The sequence below is a fragment of the Phascolarctos cinereus genome, unplaced genomic scaffold (genome assembly GCF_003287225.1).
Source record: "Phascolarctos cinereus isolate Bilbo 61053 unplaced genomic scaffold, phaCin_HiC Scaffold_3;HRSCAF=262, whole genome shotgun sequence".
Classification (NCBI taxonomy): domain Eukaryota; kingdom Metazoa; phylum Chordata; class Mammalia; order Diprotodontia; family Phascolarctidae; genus Phascolarctos; species Phascolarctos cinereus.
Window position 1 is genome coordinate 174,434,862 of NW_027555736.1, and position 17,647 is coordinate 174,452,508.

At 41.0% G+C, this 17,647-nt stretch overlaps 2 protein-coding genes across 5 annotated transcripts in view; one reads left to right on the plus strand and one right to left on the minus strand.

Moving 5' to 3' along the window:
- The window catches only part of TEP1 (telomerase associated protein 1), a 53,471-nt gene that overhangs the window by 35,690 nt on the left and 134 nt on the right, over positions 1–17,647 (minus strand). The window contains 8 exon segments of the mRNA XM_078151306.1: positions 187–311; positions 1,500–1,577; positions 2,351–2,509; positions 3,837–3,998; positions 6,258–6,392; positions 6,671–6,877; positions 8,687–8,968; positions 15,011–15,309. Of these exon segments, the coding sequence (XP_078007432.1) occupies positions 187–311; positions 1,500–1,577; positions 2,351–2,509; positions 3,837–3,998; positions 6,258–6,392; positions 6,671–6,877; positions 8,687–8,968; positions 15,011–15,124 (1,262 nt within the window). The 5' untranslated portion in view covers positions 15,125–15,309.
- The window catches only part of LOC110216977 (uncharacterized), a 56,102-nt gene continuing 55,872 nt past the window's right edge, over positions 17,418–17,647 (plus strand). For all 4 annotated transcript variants that reach the window (XR_013485385.1, XR_013485386.1, XR_013485388.1 and 1 more), the window contains exon 1: positions 17,418–17,636. The gene's annotated coding sequence lies outside the window, so the exon portion shown is untranslated. The remainder of the gene's footprint in view (positions 17,637–17,647) is intronic.

The following is a 17,647-nucleotide window of genomic DNA, read 5'->3' on the forward strand; positions in this document are numbered from 1 at the left end:
TGATCTAGTTAGCAAAACACTTGAGCCAAAGCTCCCTAGTCATTATTGTAGGGGCTGAGGTCTTAGTTCATAGAGTTGAGGGCATGGACAAAACAGATTTAAAAGTAAAAGGCTATGGGGGAGCTGAATGGCTTGATGTGACTTTGGGTCTATGGGCCCTGGGAATCGAGACTGTACCTAACTTACCTGCAGCCCAGCAGGGCCTTGACATTCTCTACAGGGTCCCGGATATGTAATCGCTGTATTAACTTCTTCAGCGTAAAATCCGATGGTTTCTTTTTCACTGGTTCTGTATAATAGGCCCTCATAAACTGTAGGGATACATGCAAGGCCCCAAAGGAACATTTTCATCCATGGCCATAGTTCTCTGCCTCAGAGAGAACAGGGAACTAAGATTCCCTTACATACCCTGTTTCCTCTACCTTGAATCCGTAATTGTTCTCCCAACCCCACCCCCAAGCCGCTAATGAAAATAGAAGGAAATGAGCACTAAGTGGTGTTGTCATTTAACAAGGTCTAAACACTTTGTTATCTTTGTACCTCTTCTTTGCGTGTTAGACTTACATGTGATGGTCTTATCTGTTAAGTAAGAGGGAAGAAAGGGAACAGAGAATATTCTGGAGCAGAGGGAAACTACAATTTTCACTCAGACCTACTGGATAACTAAGGCACTAGAGCAAGGTGGCCATGAGGAAGACAGAAAACTGACAGAAATTGGATGTTGGAATTTTCTCTGAAGGAAACAAATTTGGCATAAGTTGTTAAGTTAAATAGAGAAAAAGTCACCATGTGAGAAAAGATTTGAGAGAACAGAATACAAAACTGAAGATATCATGGCGAGGTATCCTGAAAGTTCAGCAGTATTATTAGGGTTGTTTTTTTTAACTTACGTCCTGCAAGCATTTCCTATGATATTGATATGTTTAGTCTAATGATCGAGCTCTCTGGAACATCATTAAAATTCAAACTTTCTGCTGTCATTCACTGGTTGATCTGTTTATTTAACTTTCCAGTGAAAGCAGTATGGTAAGGTTAATTTATATAGCATATAAGCTTAGAGACTGAAAAACCTGGCTTCAAATCGAAATACTCAATTGCTGTGTGACAACAGGCCAGTCACTTAACCTCCACATGCTTCAAGCAACTCCACGACATTTATCTACTAAGACATCTCCAAAGTAGGGTGTACCCCTGCAGTGGTCACTGAAATTCCTGGGACAGATTACTACCTTAATTTTCTTGGGGAATGGCATGCGGCCTTGAGATCATGAATTCACTCACCCGACGAGACATGCTACTGACACCTGGTGGCAGTAGAGTGTATGACAAGAGAGAGTGAAATGAAGGGTAAAGAAACGTATCTTTCTTAGAAGCTCAATCCAGCTGACTGCCATCAGTTAAGATACTGTGACATGTTTATCCCCTATTCTACTTGAGCGCTTCTGGACAGATACCACTTCCCCACCTCCCCACAAAGTGTTCTGTGACCAGGAACTCACAGCTTTTTGACGATGATAAAAGGTGTCATATATTATAGTCGAGTTGTACCACTTCCTTCGGCACACTTTTTCTGACTTCTGCAGTGTGGACAAGAAAGCAGTAATTAGAGTGTTGCTCATCCTTAGCACTCCTGGGACCCTTCTCTGGCACTGAAGTCTCAATTCTATGCTTTGGTCACCATATGGTAAAATGGAGAGCTCCTTCTCAACCTTCCAGCCCAGGCCAGCCATCTCTTCAATTCTCACTGGAGCTGCACTCCTTTGGATTTCTCTATCATGCCCACTTGGGGTACCTTCTTTCCTACCCAACTCACTTTTCAGATTTCTTTTGTATGTTGTCTTCCCCCATTGGACTGTAAGCTCCTTGAGGGAGGGAATGTCTTTTTCTTGTTTTTATCCCCAGCACTTAGCACGGTGCCTGGCATATAGCAGGCATTTAATAAATGTTTATTGACTGATTGGGGGGCCATCTCCAGTCATCCCGATCTGTATCTTGCCACTGGACCTTGTCCAGCCCTCCCTCACTTAAATCCAATTCACTTGCAAGTCATGGCTTCACCTTCCTGATGTTATGGTCCTCTTCAGGGATGAAGGACAAACAACAACAATTGACTGACTAACCTAGTCCCCCAGTTTTAGGAAGAAGGTGCTCTCTTTTCACATCACCCCATTCCCCTCTGACTTGTCTGGTCCCTTTTGTTCTCAGGTGATTAGCAGCTCTTAGGGAAGAAATTGCTCAGTCTACATCTCCCCAGAGGTAGAATGGTTCCTGATTTATTCTTCCTAGGAGATCACAAAGAGGAAGGGGGACCATATTATATCTATGGTGAGGGGCAGGAAAAGTCACTGACTGGACGTCGGGGACCACGGCGTCTTTTCTTAGCCCGGTGTTCCCGAAGGTTGTACTTAGCCAACTGGTATTCATCAAACTGGGCAAATTTGTCAGTCATGGCAGCACGGAGACAGGCAGGCATAGGCACCAGCTTCTTATTGGGCTCCCCAGCCAGGTTCTGTTAGTAAGAGAGGAGACTGTGAAGAGTGAGACTAGCCTCAAACTCCAACACACAGATTGAGAATGGGGGGAGCGGGTCAAAACATGGAGTTAGAGCACTGAAGGGATAATTAACTTTAGGAGTCAGAAAGGGGACAGAGGACAGTAAGCAGAGTGGAAAAAAGGAAGGAAGGGCGCAAGGATCCACTGAGATGGAAAGGAGACAGGTTTTAGGTCAATCTATGAATATCCTCTATGCTGTAGCTTCAATGAAGACAGAACAGAATTTGTTTTTTTAAAGAAATTAGTACTATACAGTGGAAAGAGTACCTACTAAGACACAAGAAGATCTGGGTTCTAGTCTTAGCTGTACCACTTCTTTCCTTGTGACCTTGGGCAGGTTACCTGTATCAGTCACCCAGGACAATTTATCAGAGGAAGATGCAATGCAAATAACATAAAAATACAGCAGGCCAGAGATAAAGCCTATGGGACTCTACAGGAAGAGACTGGAGAAATAGAGGGGAAAAGGAGTAAAATTTGAGCATATATATAGAAGAGATTAACATATGATTGCTGGTGAACTTATTTTCTTTTATTTTGAGCCAAAGAACCCTGGCCAAACAGTTAGAAGGCCTGGGTTCCAGCTTTGATACTAACTGGGTGACCTTGGGGAAATTATTCTACCTCTCTGGACCACAGGCTCTTCATCTGTGAGAAGATTGTCTCTTCAAGTTCTGAAATGCTATAACTTAGGGAAATTTAAAGGCTTTCCAGTAGAGTAGAAATAATGAGAGAAACTAGAAAGGGTGAAGAGGGAGGTTGAAGCAATTCTATCCAAGGAAGTCTTACAAAACAAGAGGAGCATTGACTCAGCTAGGTGGCCCAGTAGATAGAGCCCCAGGCCTGCAGTCAGGAAGAACTGAATTCAAATTTGGCTTCAGATATTTTAATACCTGTGTGACCTGGGTCAAGTCACTAAACCTCTCTCTACTTCAGTCTTCCTAACTGTAAAAAGAAGATAACAATAGCATCTACCTCAGGGATAGTTGTGAGGATCAAATGAGATGTAAAGAGCTCAGCCCAGTGCTACTTGACATATAGTAAGTACTTAATAAATGTTTATTGATTGGTTATTTCCTTCCTTCCTAGCTATGTGTACCAAGGAGGGGGTATCCTGCCTAAAGAAGGGAGAATAGTAAGAGTGAAGAGTAGAGACCTAGGAGCAAAAAGATTCTTTCTAGATATAGATAATAGCTGAGGCAAAGAGGAGAGAGCTCAATGAGAGTGATAACAAAAGATGAGAGTGAAGGCAAAAGAAAGGTAAGGGTCCTTCTTGGACATACCTGGAAATACCGGGCCACCTGCATCCAGTCAGAGGGGAGCTGGACGATGGCACAAAAATATCTCCGCACATAGGGACGACAAGCAGGTAGGTAGGCAGCTATGGCTAGGACCATGATGGCTATATCTCGAATATTGAGCTGCTGTCGTGCATACAGGGATGCCTAGGACATAGGGTGAGCAAGGTCAGATTAGGATATTGATTCCTTCTTTTATTGATACCTTACCAGAATTCCTAAAATTCTACTTTTATCTCTCCTCAAAATAGCTCCTTGTCACTCCAATCAACACAAAGACCACCAACCACAATTCCAAAGGACTCGTGTTGAAACATGCTATCTACCTCCAGGTAGAGAAATGATGGATGGATTCCAGGTATAGATTGAAGCATTTTTCTATTCTTTCTTTTTTTTGTATGGGGTGGAGTTATCACGGCTAATGAAGGAATTTGTTTTGATTGACTATACATATTTGTAATGTGCTTTGCTTTTCTTGCCTTCTTATTGGGTAGGGGAGGGAGAGAATTTGGAACTGAAAATAAAATAAAATTGGAAAAGGAAAACTCTAAATTTTTTAAAAAATTAAAATGACTCATTTTGTTGTCTACAGGATAAAACCCCAATTTGGAATCCTGAAATTCAACACTCTGTAATCTGGACTCAAAATTATTTTTCTAGCCTTATTTCCTCCTTTTCCCTTCTACAAGTCCTACCTAGAACCTCAACTAAGGCAGAACAACCAAAGCTTTGGCCAAGGACTGCTGAAATTTAGAAGGCACCAACAGCATTAGTGCTCCAGAAAAAAAAAATTGTTTTTGGAGCTGTGATCCAGTACAACCATTTTGTTGTTGAAAGCAAATTGAAATTGTGCAAAGTGACTAAGACATCCACACCCTTTGACCAAGAGATTTCATTATTAAGTATATATTCAAAGGAAGTCATTGATAAAAAGAGAGTCTTTGTATACACCAAAATATTTATAGCAGCACTTTCTGTACTAGCAAACACAGCAGATACCCATCAATTGGGGAATGGCTAAACAAATTGTAGTATATAAATGTAATGGAATATTATCGTGCTTTTAAAAATAACGTAATGAATACAGAGAAATATGGAAAGATCTAAGTCAATGTAAAGTAAGCAGAACAAGAAAACAATAAACAAAATGACTGCAACAATGTAAAGAGAATCACCCCCCAAAAAAACCCATCGAAAGTAAATGCTACAAAATTATAAAGAATAAGTATGGCTCAAAAGAAGAGATAGAAGACATTCCCACCCCACCCCTTGGTTGAGGTGGGAGATTCACAAATGTTTTATGTTGCACAACTTTTTAGGCTTTTTCAATACATTGGTCAGTTATGCTGATTTTTTTCATCTTTTTTGTTTTTTTGCCTTAAAACATTATTTGTTATATAGGATGGCTTTCTGAGAGGGAGAATACAGGGAGAAATTATGGTAATAAAACCCCCAAAATATAAATAAAATGTATTAAAAATTGAGTTTAGTACCTAGTTAACATTAGTTAAATTAGGAAGCCACCAAATGGTATGAACCCTTGGTGATCTCCCCTCCATCTTAGCCTCACCTTGTTCCCTCTTCTGGAAGCATGCTGCCTAATAGCATCTCCCCAGTGTCTTGGGGACATGGGCCAGAGACCCAGAGCATCTACTAACTTTTCATGGAGCACTTCCTCAGGGCCTCTTTTCTTTTGGGACCTTATGTTCTGAGGTCTGGGGTCCATCCCTGTGATCAATCTCTGCAACTATATTTACTTTAAACAGTTGATTTGAGGCTCTCTTTTATGTTTTTTTGCTCCAGACATACTTTGTAGTACTGGTATGTGACATTGAAATCACTAGTCATACCTCTATCTGTAACCATCACTCATCTATGTACTAGTCCCCCAAATCCAGGTTGTTCTTTTCTGCCTCTACTTTTGTTCATGCCTTGTGTTCCACCCTTTCCATCTCCTCTAATCAGGATCAATTCATCCTTTAAGGCTCAGCCAAATTCCCATCTCCTTCGTGAAGCCATTCCTGATCACCTCTAGAAGTATTCTCTCTTACTGCCAAACTGCTATAGCATCCACTGTCTATACCACCCACATGACACTTAACAAAAACTGTTCTGGTTTGTAGTTATTTGTAAATATATCTTATCTCCCTAACTATATTGTAAACCCTGTGAAGTCAGAACTGGGAGGTCCTCTTTGTATCACTTCAGCACCTAGGACAGTTTCTTAAACATAGATCCTCAACATTTGTTGAATGACTGAATACATTCCTGTATCCTAGACTCCTAGCTTCATCCAGATTTCCTCTACTCCTAAAGACAGTTCCCCACATCCTCCATAAGAGACAGGTTCCCTAAGGTAAAATTCATCATACTCTAGCAAACCCCAAATCACTCCCCACCAAGTACCTTTAGAATGAACTCAGGTTCTAAAAGGGCAAGGTCTGTGCACAGCTGAAGCAGGAAGTTCCGGGTGGGGTCTTCAGTATCCAGTAGGTTTGCCTTGGAGGACAGGGCACAGCATAGCCTGGTGATTAGCAGCATCTTGGGGGGAAGAAGGAAGAGAAGACTTGAGATAAGCATAGGTATATCAGGGCAAGGACCTTGAAAAAACAAAGACTGCTACACTCAGACTTAGTGACACTCCAACCTAATCAAGTCTGCAAAGAAATATGAGGACCAAAAACTTACTCCTATTCCTTACTACCCCATATTGCTCCTCCAACCCCATGGGAACAGGCATCCCCGTGTAGCATCCACTTACCTTGGTTCCAGTTTCAGCCCCATCCTCCCCACTTTCCCCTAACCTTGAAGCCCTTCACCTTCTTGTTCTGCAAAGCCTGGTCCGTGTTCTCATGTTGGGCATCAGCATCCCTGGGAGCAAGCTCCAGAGTCATCTCTTCTGACTCCCATCCTTCCCCCAAGTTTAGGCTATAAAGAGGAATTGCTTCTTCCACTTGCTTTCCTTCCTCCTCTTCCTCTTCTTCCTGCTGCTGTTGCTCTTCTTCTCTGGAGAGAAACCAGGTATCCTAGGGGATGGAAGAGGCATAAGTTTCACCCACAGACAGATCCTTGAACTGACTCTATGCAGATGGGATAAGGAAAGGAGGCATGGGGAGACTTCAGAACCACCTTCCAGTAAACAAACCTTCATCCTTCAGAAGGAGGCTGTGATTCTACGTATCAATCACCCTGATTTTTAGAATGTCCTATATGTGTGTCCCTTCCAATACTAACACTTCATCCAGAGCTGAGGACACAATATGGGAGCTCACTTGCCCCTGGCAGTTCCTTTTGATGCTACATGGCAAACACCATGATGACAGCCTTGGTGTACTGATTAAGATGTCAAGTTCAGACTTTAGCTGTGCCTTGTCCATAAAAATGGATAGGAATATATAATATTACTCACACTCCTATCTACATACTACATGTATGTAAGGGCTAGTACATTTAACAGGGCACACTTGAAGGAAGGACAACATTCCCCATGAGTCTCTGGGCTTCAAGGACAGGCTTGGGTGAAGTCCTAAGAACCTCCATTTTTTTTTTTTGAAATAGTGAGAAAGTGGGATGGGGTGATATATCAGGAGGGCAACAAAGAAAAAAAAAGGAAAAGCCATGTGGAGGGACCACTGCAGTCCTGTTATTTGTAACACTGGAAGTCTAAACATAAGCATGTTACTAAGATGCCATATAACAATGAAACATAGCTGAAAAGAGCTCAGCCACAGCAGCTCGATTCCAATACACTCTCTTTTTTTAAAAAAATATTTACTTGAAATATTTTTTTTTCTTTTTAAATTTTGAGTTCCAAATTCTCTCCCTCCCTCCCTACCACCCCTACCCCAGGCACTGACCTATACAGTCTTGAAGCAAGGACATGTACTGAAGGCTATATCACAACTTAGACAAGTTTATTCAATACTATAGAACAAATACTAGAGAGAAATTTTTCTAATATAATCAATATGGGAAAGTATTCATAGAGAGGGGCATTTTAATTCGTAGAAAAAAATTCATATTAAAGAGAAATCCTTTGGATATATGGAATATTTGAGTTCCATAAAGAAAGATAGAGACTCTTCCTTATTTTGGAGCTGTGAATCTCAGAGCAGTTTGCTTTCCCACAATACAATAAGATCCTAATTCCCAGAGTATATGTGAGGAGAATGCTTTCTCTATTCATTTGCTAAATATTTTTATGCTGAAATGAATGTCACAACATCATAGTAGTCTGCTTCAAACTATAAAGATTCAGAGAATGATATATTTAGAGGAAGGAGGAGATATTTAAAGGCCACTGTGTCCAACTTATTTTTATGGATGGGAAAACTGAAGCATAAAGCATAAGAGACTTGGTCAGTCATACATTAATCAACAAATCAGTGAAAAAATATTTGTTAAGTGCTTATTATGTGTCAGGCACTATGCTAAGTGACACAGCTAATAAGTTTATGAGAGAGGTCTTCCTAACTCCAAGTCCAATGCCCTCTTGACTACTCTCAACTCTGTCTCTCTTAGGAACCAGACCAAAGAGGGTGTGGACTTTCAGTTCAGGAATACTTTCTTGAAGACTGAATCTCCTAACATCTAGACTCAAATCTTCGCTCTTGGCAGCCATCTCTCCTTGCTCTATGGAGTCTCAGGAATATTTCAGGACTCTAGGGCTCTGGACGCTACCACTGCAAAATCTCCATGTGGCTCTCCTTTGTTTTTCTCAAGGGACTCAGTAGACATGTGCACACACATGTACACACAGCCTCAATTAGGGCACAGAGGCATAGAAATACAGAGACAAAGAATACCTAATAAGGATCCTTGGCTGGGGCTATTACCAGAGATTTAGTTGCTTCCAGAGTCCTCTTGGGGTGTGTGGCACAGTAATCCAGGGTCCCTCCAAGGAAGTGTTGGTTCCTACAAGCTGCAGGCTCTGAGAGGAGGTGGTTAGTGGTGTCCATGCACTTCAGGGAAGCCTTGGTCAAGTGGGATGGTTGGAGGTGCTGAAGCAGGTGGCTGGGTGGCTGGGCCAAGATGCGGTTCTCCAGAGAGAGAACAGTTGACTGTCCAAATAGTTCCAAACCTTGCCTCTTCATGGCTTGGGATTGGCAAGTAGATTCCTGAAAGAAGAGAAGAATTCAGTGTACAGACTCCTCTGAATGGTATGGGCAGGGGAGAACCATCCCATTTTTCATCCCAGCTGCCCTGTCAATTCAGGAGAGAAACAGGCAGAACCAAATCAGGATATTTTTCTGGACTGGGATCAGCCTTTCAGAGGTACTGCTAGTTGGGAGAGACAGTGAACAGGAGTGAAAGGAATCTGGGGAGAGAGAAACTGGGGGCATTAAGGAAAAAAATGATGGAGCTGGAAAAGAAAGGGATGTGCACCAAAGGGCAGTTTCCATGGTAACACTATGATTTTAAATTAAAAAAAAAACATTAAATCTACCAACAAAAGCTAGTAGGAGGAGATAGAGAAATTCTATTTGAAATGACTACAGATAGAATAAAATACCTGGGAGTCTACCTGCCAAAACACATAGGAACTATATGAATATAATTACAAAACGCTTTTCATACAAATACAGACCTAAACAACTAGATAAATATTAATTACTTGTAGGTAAGCTGAGCCAACGTAATAAAAATGACAATACCACCTAAATTAATTTACTTATCCAGGGGCATACTAATCAAACTACAAAAGAATTATTTCATTGAGCTGGAGAAATAACAACAAAATCCATCTGGAGGAACAAAAGGTCAAGAATATCAAGGGAATCAATGAAAAAAAAAAGTGAAGAAAGGTGGCCTAGTAGCACCAGATCTCAAACTATACTACCAAGTGTTAAGTATCAACAATTCGGTACTGATAAGAAACAGAGTGATCAATGGAACCAATTAGATATATAATAATGCAGAGGTAAATAACCACAGTAATCTAGTGCATCATAAACCCAAAGATCCAAGTTATTGGGACAATAATTAATTATCTGACAAAAAGTACTGAGAAAACTAGAAAGCAGTCTGGCAGAAACTAAGTATTGGCCAACATCTCACATATATACCAAAATAACCTCAAAATGAGTTTGTGATTCAGACATAAGGGGTGATAGCATAAGCAAATTAGGGGAGCATAAGAAAAATTACTTGTCAGATCTATGGATGAGGGAAGAGTTTATGACCAAAAAAGAGATAAAGAGGATCATAGAAGTAAAACGGATAATTTTGATTGCATTAAATCAAAGTGTTTGTACACACACAAAAAAAATCAATGCCTCCAAAATTAGAAGGAAAGCAGGAAACTGAGGGGAAATTTTATAATAAGTTTTTCTAATAAAGGTCTCATTTCTTAAATACATAGGGAACCAAGCCAAATTTATAAAAATAAGAACCATTTCCTTATTGATAAATGGTTAAAGGATATGAATAGGCAGTTTTTAGAAGAAGAAATCAAAGCTATCAATAAACATATGAAAAAATGCTCAAATCACTAATAACTAGAGAAATGCAAATTAAAACAACTCTGAAGTACCACATCATACCCATCAGATTGGCTAACATGACAGAAAAAGAAAATAACAAATGCTGGAGGGGACATGGAAAAATGGGGACATTAATGACTCTTGGTGGAATTGTGAACTTGTCCAGCCACTTTGGAGAACAATTTGGAAATATGCCCAAAGGACCATAAAACTGTGCTTACCCTTTGACCCAGCAGTGCTACAACGAGGTCTGTTCCCAAAGAGATCAGAGATAAAGGAAATGTTCTCATATGTACAATATATTTATAGCAGCCCTTTTTGTGATGGCAACGAATTGGAAACTTAGGGGATGCCCATCAATTAGGGAATGGCTGAACAAGTTGTATATGATTGTGATGAAATGGTATTGTACTATAAGAAATGATGAGCAACATGGCTTTGGAAAGACTTATACGAGCTAATTCAAAGTGAGGTCACTAGAACTAGGAGAACATTATATACAGTAACAGTAATGTTGTAATAATAATAACTGCAAAAGACTCGATCAATACAATGATCCATAACAGTCCCAAAGGACTCATGATGAAAAATGCTATCTACCTCCAGAGAGAAAATTGATAAACTCTGAGTGCAGATTGAAGCATATTTTTTTCACTTTATTTTTCTTGCTCCCCCCCCAACATGGCTAATGTGCAAATGTATTTTGCATAACTTCATGTATGTGTGTATACACAATATATGCATATATACATACATGTGTGTCTGTGTATATTTGTATATCACATTTCTTGCCTTCTCAGTGGATGGGGGATGGGATGGAAAGAGGGAAAGAATTTGGAACTGAAAATAAAACATTAAATCCATATTATGTTCAAGGCATGATGATAACTCTAGAAATATGAAAAACAAACAAAAGGTTCTTCTCATAAGGAGTTAACAGTTTAACAGAGGGGATGGGATATGAACATTTACCTGGGTCCCTTTTTCTTTTTATCTCTACATTAAAAAGAAGGTATCACAATGGATTAAATGAAAGGCACTAAGGCATAACAGATGGCACTGTATACCTAGAGTCAGAAAGATCTGCATTCAAATCTCTCCTCAGTTACTATGTGATAAGAAAATCAAATATTTAATTTTATGTTTCATTACATTCTGTAATTGATTCTATTCCGTAACTGCCTAAGCCATGTTTCTTTGTCTCTGAGTTAAGTTCACAAGTTCATGAGGTCAAAAGTTCAGTTTTCCTCTGTGAGTTAAGTTTAAAGGTTAAGTTTCCCTATAAATCACTTTGGTTGAAAGAAAACTTATCTCTGTACCACTAATTGCTTTTGTACTATTAGAAGAAATCTGTTATCTTTGAAGGATGAAGGTGGATGCCAGGGAGTCCAGTCTGTTATCTCTGCAGCACTGACTGTCCTTCAAGAAAGTCTGATCTGTTATTGCTGTGACAATAACTAGCCACACAGGTGGACACCACCAATGACCTTTCTGTAGCACAATAATGAAAAGGAGAGAAAGGTTGTTGCTAGCCCTGCATTCCAAACTTCCAGACAATTATTGTTTTCCATCATCTATGACACTTCATACTTTGCAACCAATCATATTGTTTTCCATCTGTGATACATCCTGTTCTTTGTTCTCTTCCAGTTCCCAAAACTATATAAAAAAAAAAAGCTGCCAGCCTCATCTTTTGTTCTTTTGTCCTACTGAAGAGCTAGAAGAACCCTTTTATTGGTAATTGCTAGACTCACCAATAAACCAAACATGCTTGGAACTTTGTGCCTCAGTTTACCTTAATTTCCATCATGACAGTGACCATGAACAAATTGTATCTTCCCTAAGTTAGTGTTTCAGGAATTTCATGAAGGCTTTTCTGAGTAATGCAATGATCTAAGACAATTCGAAAAGATTTATGATGGAAAATGCTATCCACATCCAGAGAAAGAACTATGGAGTCTGAATGCAGTTTGAAACATACTATTTTCTTTTTTTTTTCTTGTGGTTTTTTCCCTTTTGTTCTGATTCTTCTTTCACAACATGACTAATGTGGAAATATGTTTAATAAGACTGTACATGTATAGCCTATAACAGATTGCATGCTATCTTGGAGAGGGGGAAAATTAGAACTCAAAATTTTATAAAAGTGAATCTTGAAAACTAAAAATAAATTAATTTTAAAAATTTTAGGAGGAAGTCTCTTTCAGATAGGAAGACTTCAAGAAGAAAGCAGCACCTTAGCTATTACAGCAATCCATATAGGAAAACCACATGGACATTACAATCTTGTTAGCTTGGAGCCCACCCTTGTTAAAGGGTCAAGCTTGCAACTCAGGCCTATAGTCATTTACTTCCATTCTAATGACTAGTCAAGCCAAGCCTTGGGGTGCAGATTTGGATGTCAGGTCCAAATTTAAGCTGTGGCATGTGCATTAAGATACACAGTGACAGGGATATATATATGTACACACCTAGCCTCCTGTATATATACTACATGTAGCAGCATAGCCATGTAGGAACAAGTATATGTAACAGAGTAGCTAGGTGGTAAGTGCATAGAATCCTGGGCCTGCAGTCATACAGACTGGAGTTAAAATCTGGCCTCAGTCCTTACTGGCTGTGTGACCCTGGGCAAGGCATTTAACCTGTGTTTGCCTCAGTTTCCTCATTTGTAAAATGGGCACCATAACAGTACCTACCTCCCAGGGTTGTTGTGAGGATCAAATGGATAATAATTGTAAAGCACTTAGCACAGAGCCTGGCACATAGCAAATACTATATAAATGTTAACTACTATTATTATTATTAATTACATATTTATCATTAGTCTCTGGGTCTCAAGGGGAGGTCTGACTGAAGTCCGGAGAACTTCTATTCATTTGAGTGCCTATAGCACAGGGTTATTGCCTCAGAAGGGCAACAGAGAAAAGAGGAAAGGTTTGAAGGGGATTTAAATAGAGGAGTCCTATTTTATAGTTATTTTTAATTCTTGATCTGAGGAACCTAAGGACGTTTCTAAGACCCCATGGATGAGAAGGTCAAAATTAATATGACTTCAAATTTCTATTGTATTGATTTCTACTGTATTGATTCTACTGTAATTGATTTTATGCTGTATTGATTTTTATAACTGAGTCTGCATCTGCCTAAAGTTACCTTTCTATGTCCTTGAATTGAGCTCTCAGGAATTGAGCTGTCCCTCTAAGTTAGTTTAAAGTTATAATTAAAAGAAAAGTTCTCTCTCCTATTAGTAGCCTATGGGATATTTCCAGGACATCGGTTTGTTATCTTTAAGCCCCACAAGTTAACTTGGTACCATCCCCCCAAAATATGTCATCTGGTTTTTGCCCTTCCTTGTGCAATGAGGGTAGTTTTAGTCTCTTCCAAGAAGATAAGTCTGGTAGTTTTGATCCCTTAGCAATGATCCCTCCAAGCTGTAGATGGATCCCATTAAAACAATTAACATTTTTTAATTGTCAGAGAGAAGCACGATTAGCCTCACCTGAATGCCAGCCCATCTTTCTTAGTGCAGCCAGTCACAATGTTCCAAGCCTTTCCAAGACCTCTTCTTTGTTATATATCAATAAAGAAGGTTCTCTCCCTCTTATCAGGGTCGCTGGCTTTACTGAGGTTGCCAATCTGATCTGCTTTCTTAAAAGTTGTGTGTGTCACTGATTTTGTTTGGAGTGTGTATATCTCAATCTACCTTTATTACATTTTTTCAAGATGTGGGGCAAAAAGTGATGGCTACAGAGAGCCGAGTCAAAACAGCCTGATGCCCACAGTCTTTAAACAAGGATGTTTCTTGCACTGAAGACTACACTCAACTCATTCTGGTTTCTCATGAAAAAAGAAGGGCTGGACGTAGCCCATTTGGGGAACTGTGAATCTCAAAGCATATTGCTTTCCGCAGTATTGCTTAGAGATGACATCCTAATACCTGGAAAGTGCTCGATCAAAGTGATTTCCCTATCCTCTGCTAAAACTCTGCTGACTAACTCTGCTAACAGAACAGTATCAGACTATTCAGCCTCAGCTCCGTGCTCTAAACTATGGGTCAAGACCCTCATGTTTAAGAAGCGTTGAAGGAGTCGCGCTTGGACTGGAAAAAAATTTAAGAAACTCTGGTCTAGAAAGTCATCTTTCCTTGTTCTTTAGGGATTCAGGAATAAACCTGGATCTCGGGGCTCCTGGACACCTCCACTCAAGTCTGTCACCCACCTGAGGCAATAACCTTTTGCTACCAGCACAGGAATAGATATCCTGAAAACTTCAATCAGGAACTAAGAGCTTCATGGAAAGTGTATTCCTACCATCAGGCATGTCCCTGTTAAACTTACATGTTGAGGATTTCTAACATGCTGCATCTCTCTGTCTCCCTTTGATAATAAGCTCTTCAGGTAAGGGCTGGTCTACTCAATAATTCCCTGAGACAACAGCAGAGGTCCAGTCAGAGTAGGGATGATTAGGGAGATTTTACGAAGGATAAGACTTTTTGAAATGGGAGCAGCACTGAAGCTCTGAGGTAAAGATGAAGACAGGAGACACCCACACACCTATATACACAGCCTCAGCTATCACTGCGGCACACACAGGAGACAATGAGGTATAGGATATGGAGGTAAGGAATGTCTAGTAGGGACTTTTTGAGTCAAGACTAGTGCCTGGGGCTGTTACCAGAGATGTAGTTACTTCCAGAGTCCTCTTAGGCCATTGGGTGAAGTGGTCCCGAGTGAAGTCCTGGGCCTTCCAGGCTGCAGGCTCTGAGAAGAGGTGGTTTCTGGTATCCATGCCCTTCAAGGAAGCCTCAGTCAGGTGGGATGGCTGGAGGGGCTGAAGCAAGTGGCTAGCCAAAGCAGTACTATGCAGCCTGGATGGCTGGGTCAGGATATGGTTCTCTCCAGAGAGAGAATGGCCGGTTGTCCAAATGGTTCCAAACCTTTGCTCTTCATGATTTTGGTCTGGCAAGTAGGTGCCTGAGAGGAGAGAAAGACCCAGTATATAGATCTCCCCAATGGATGTGTATGGGTGAACCATTCAACTTTTCATTCTAGCTAATCTGTCTTTTCAGGGTACAAAGAAGAAGAACTCAATGACAGATTTTTCCAAACTAGAATGATCCAAGTTACTACTGGGGGAAGTGGTGGGTGGCTGGGAAAGTATGGAAAGGGAAAGCAAGGCTGTAATGAAAGGGGTCAGAGTAGAAAGAGCCCAGGGGTACTAAAGTGAAAAGCAAAAACAAAAATAAGCTATAAGGAAAAGGGACATGTGCCAAAGGTTTGTTTGTGTTAATATTCTAATTAAAATTCAGAAAGCTTTGATAAATCAAAATAAATTAATTTTTAAAAATTCAGAAAGCTTTTATTAAATCCCTACACTATAATCCCATGTTCATTCTGGGGACATGAAAACAAATAAACAAACATTGAGCTCCTGTCCTCAAGGATTTTATCATCTAATACAGAACATAAGAAATGCATTTACCTGACCTTGGTCCCTTTTCCCTTAATCTATCCAGAGTGGGGAACTTTTGGCCTCCAGGCCACATGTGCCTTCTAGGTCCTTGGGTTTGGTTTTTTAACTGAGTTCAAGTTTTAGGAACAAATCCTTTTATTAAGGGGATTTGTTCTGTGAAGTTTGGGCTCAGGCAAAGAGCAGCAGCTAGAGGGCCACATGTAGCCTTGAGGCTGCAGGTTCCCCACCTCAATCTATACATTTAAAATAGTATTAATGGTTTAAAAATAAGAGCCTTTGAGGCATGGTGGGCATTATCCTGGACTTGCTGTCAGAAAGGTCTGTGTTTAAATCTTAGCACAGACCAAGCCTGACTAGCTGCATTATCATGGGCAAGTCATTATGCTTCTCTAACAAGTACACTAAAATTTTTTGGGGAGAGAAATCATTTTCATTCAGGGAAGGCTTCAAGGAGGGAGTGGCACCTCAATTAACATATCACTTGGAACAGAAAAACTATATGCACAGTATGATCTTGGTAGCTTGGATACCAGGCTTATTAAAGAGCCGAATTTGCATTCTAGGCCTGTAGTCTCCCGGGACCAGTAATTGCTGTTCAAGGCTCCAGGCACATTCCCTTTTAACCACCCTACACATCCAAGCAGAGCTGCTCTCTCAGGCCTTGAGATAATTCTATAATCAAACCCTTCAGGCCACTCCCTGTTTTCCAGTGTTTAGAGAAACAGAAGTTAAGTCCTCCTTGTCTACAGTGGCCTGGGGCAAAGGCGGAACCGGTGGTGCATCTGGTGTTATTAGAGGGTCAGTTAAGAGACACAGTGGATAGAGCTCTGCACCTGAAGTCAGAAAGACCCCAGTTCAAATCCTGCCCTAGACATTTACTAGCTGTGTAACCTTGGGCAAGTCATTAGTCTCTGTCTTCCTCAGTTTCCTCAAATGTAAAATGGGGATAAAAAACAGCACCCACATCCCAGGGTTGTTATGAGGATCAAATGATATAGTATTTGTAAAGTGCCTGACACATAGTAGGCGCTTAAGTGCTTGTTCTCTCTTCTCCCTCCCCAGCCTCAAGTTCCTCCATTAGAGATTCATTTCCTTAGAAATTATCCCTCGTTGAAATGTGAACACCCCCAGGTGGATAACACATTAAACTACTTAGACTTCTTAAAATACTCTAATACTTTTTTGGGGAATGAGTGTATTGGGCCCTTTCCCACAAACAAGTTTTGGAGAGCACACCGACCGAGAGCCTGGAAGGCTAAGTTATGACAGGTAAGGGAATTTTCCTAAAGAAGGTGGGAAGGTATCAAAATCTAAATTTTATCAAGGACAGTGGTCAATCCCTCCTGTTCCTGGGAGCCTAAAGGGCAGAGGTGACTGGAAGTCCCCTCTCTTGAGGATCTAAGGGGACCCCATTCTCCCAGCCGCAGCCTATTGGCTCCCGGGTCGTCCAGCCCACCCTGGCACCAGGCTCCTGTTCCAATCTCCTATCTGTCAGGCTCCCTCCCAGTGGAACCACAGTGGGGGAGGGCTGGGGATCCACAGTGGGGGCGCAGGAAGGAGTGGGGCTGGTTACCTGTGCTCAGGCCCTCCTCGGGAAGACGGCCACAGAAACAGCCCAGCAGGAGAGAATCCTGGCTAGAGAGAGGGGAGGGCGTTGGCAGGACCCGGAAGAAGCCCAGCTGCTCCTAGTTCTGCCCAGAGTGGAAAACAAGAACCTGGCAGCTGGGAAGATCAGATAGCTGGCGGCAGAGAGAGGGGCAGAGACTGCAGGAAACCGAGGAGGCAGCATGCTGGAGTGGGGACAAAACCAGCTACACTAGACTCGGAGGTAGGGATTTG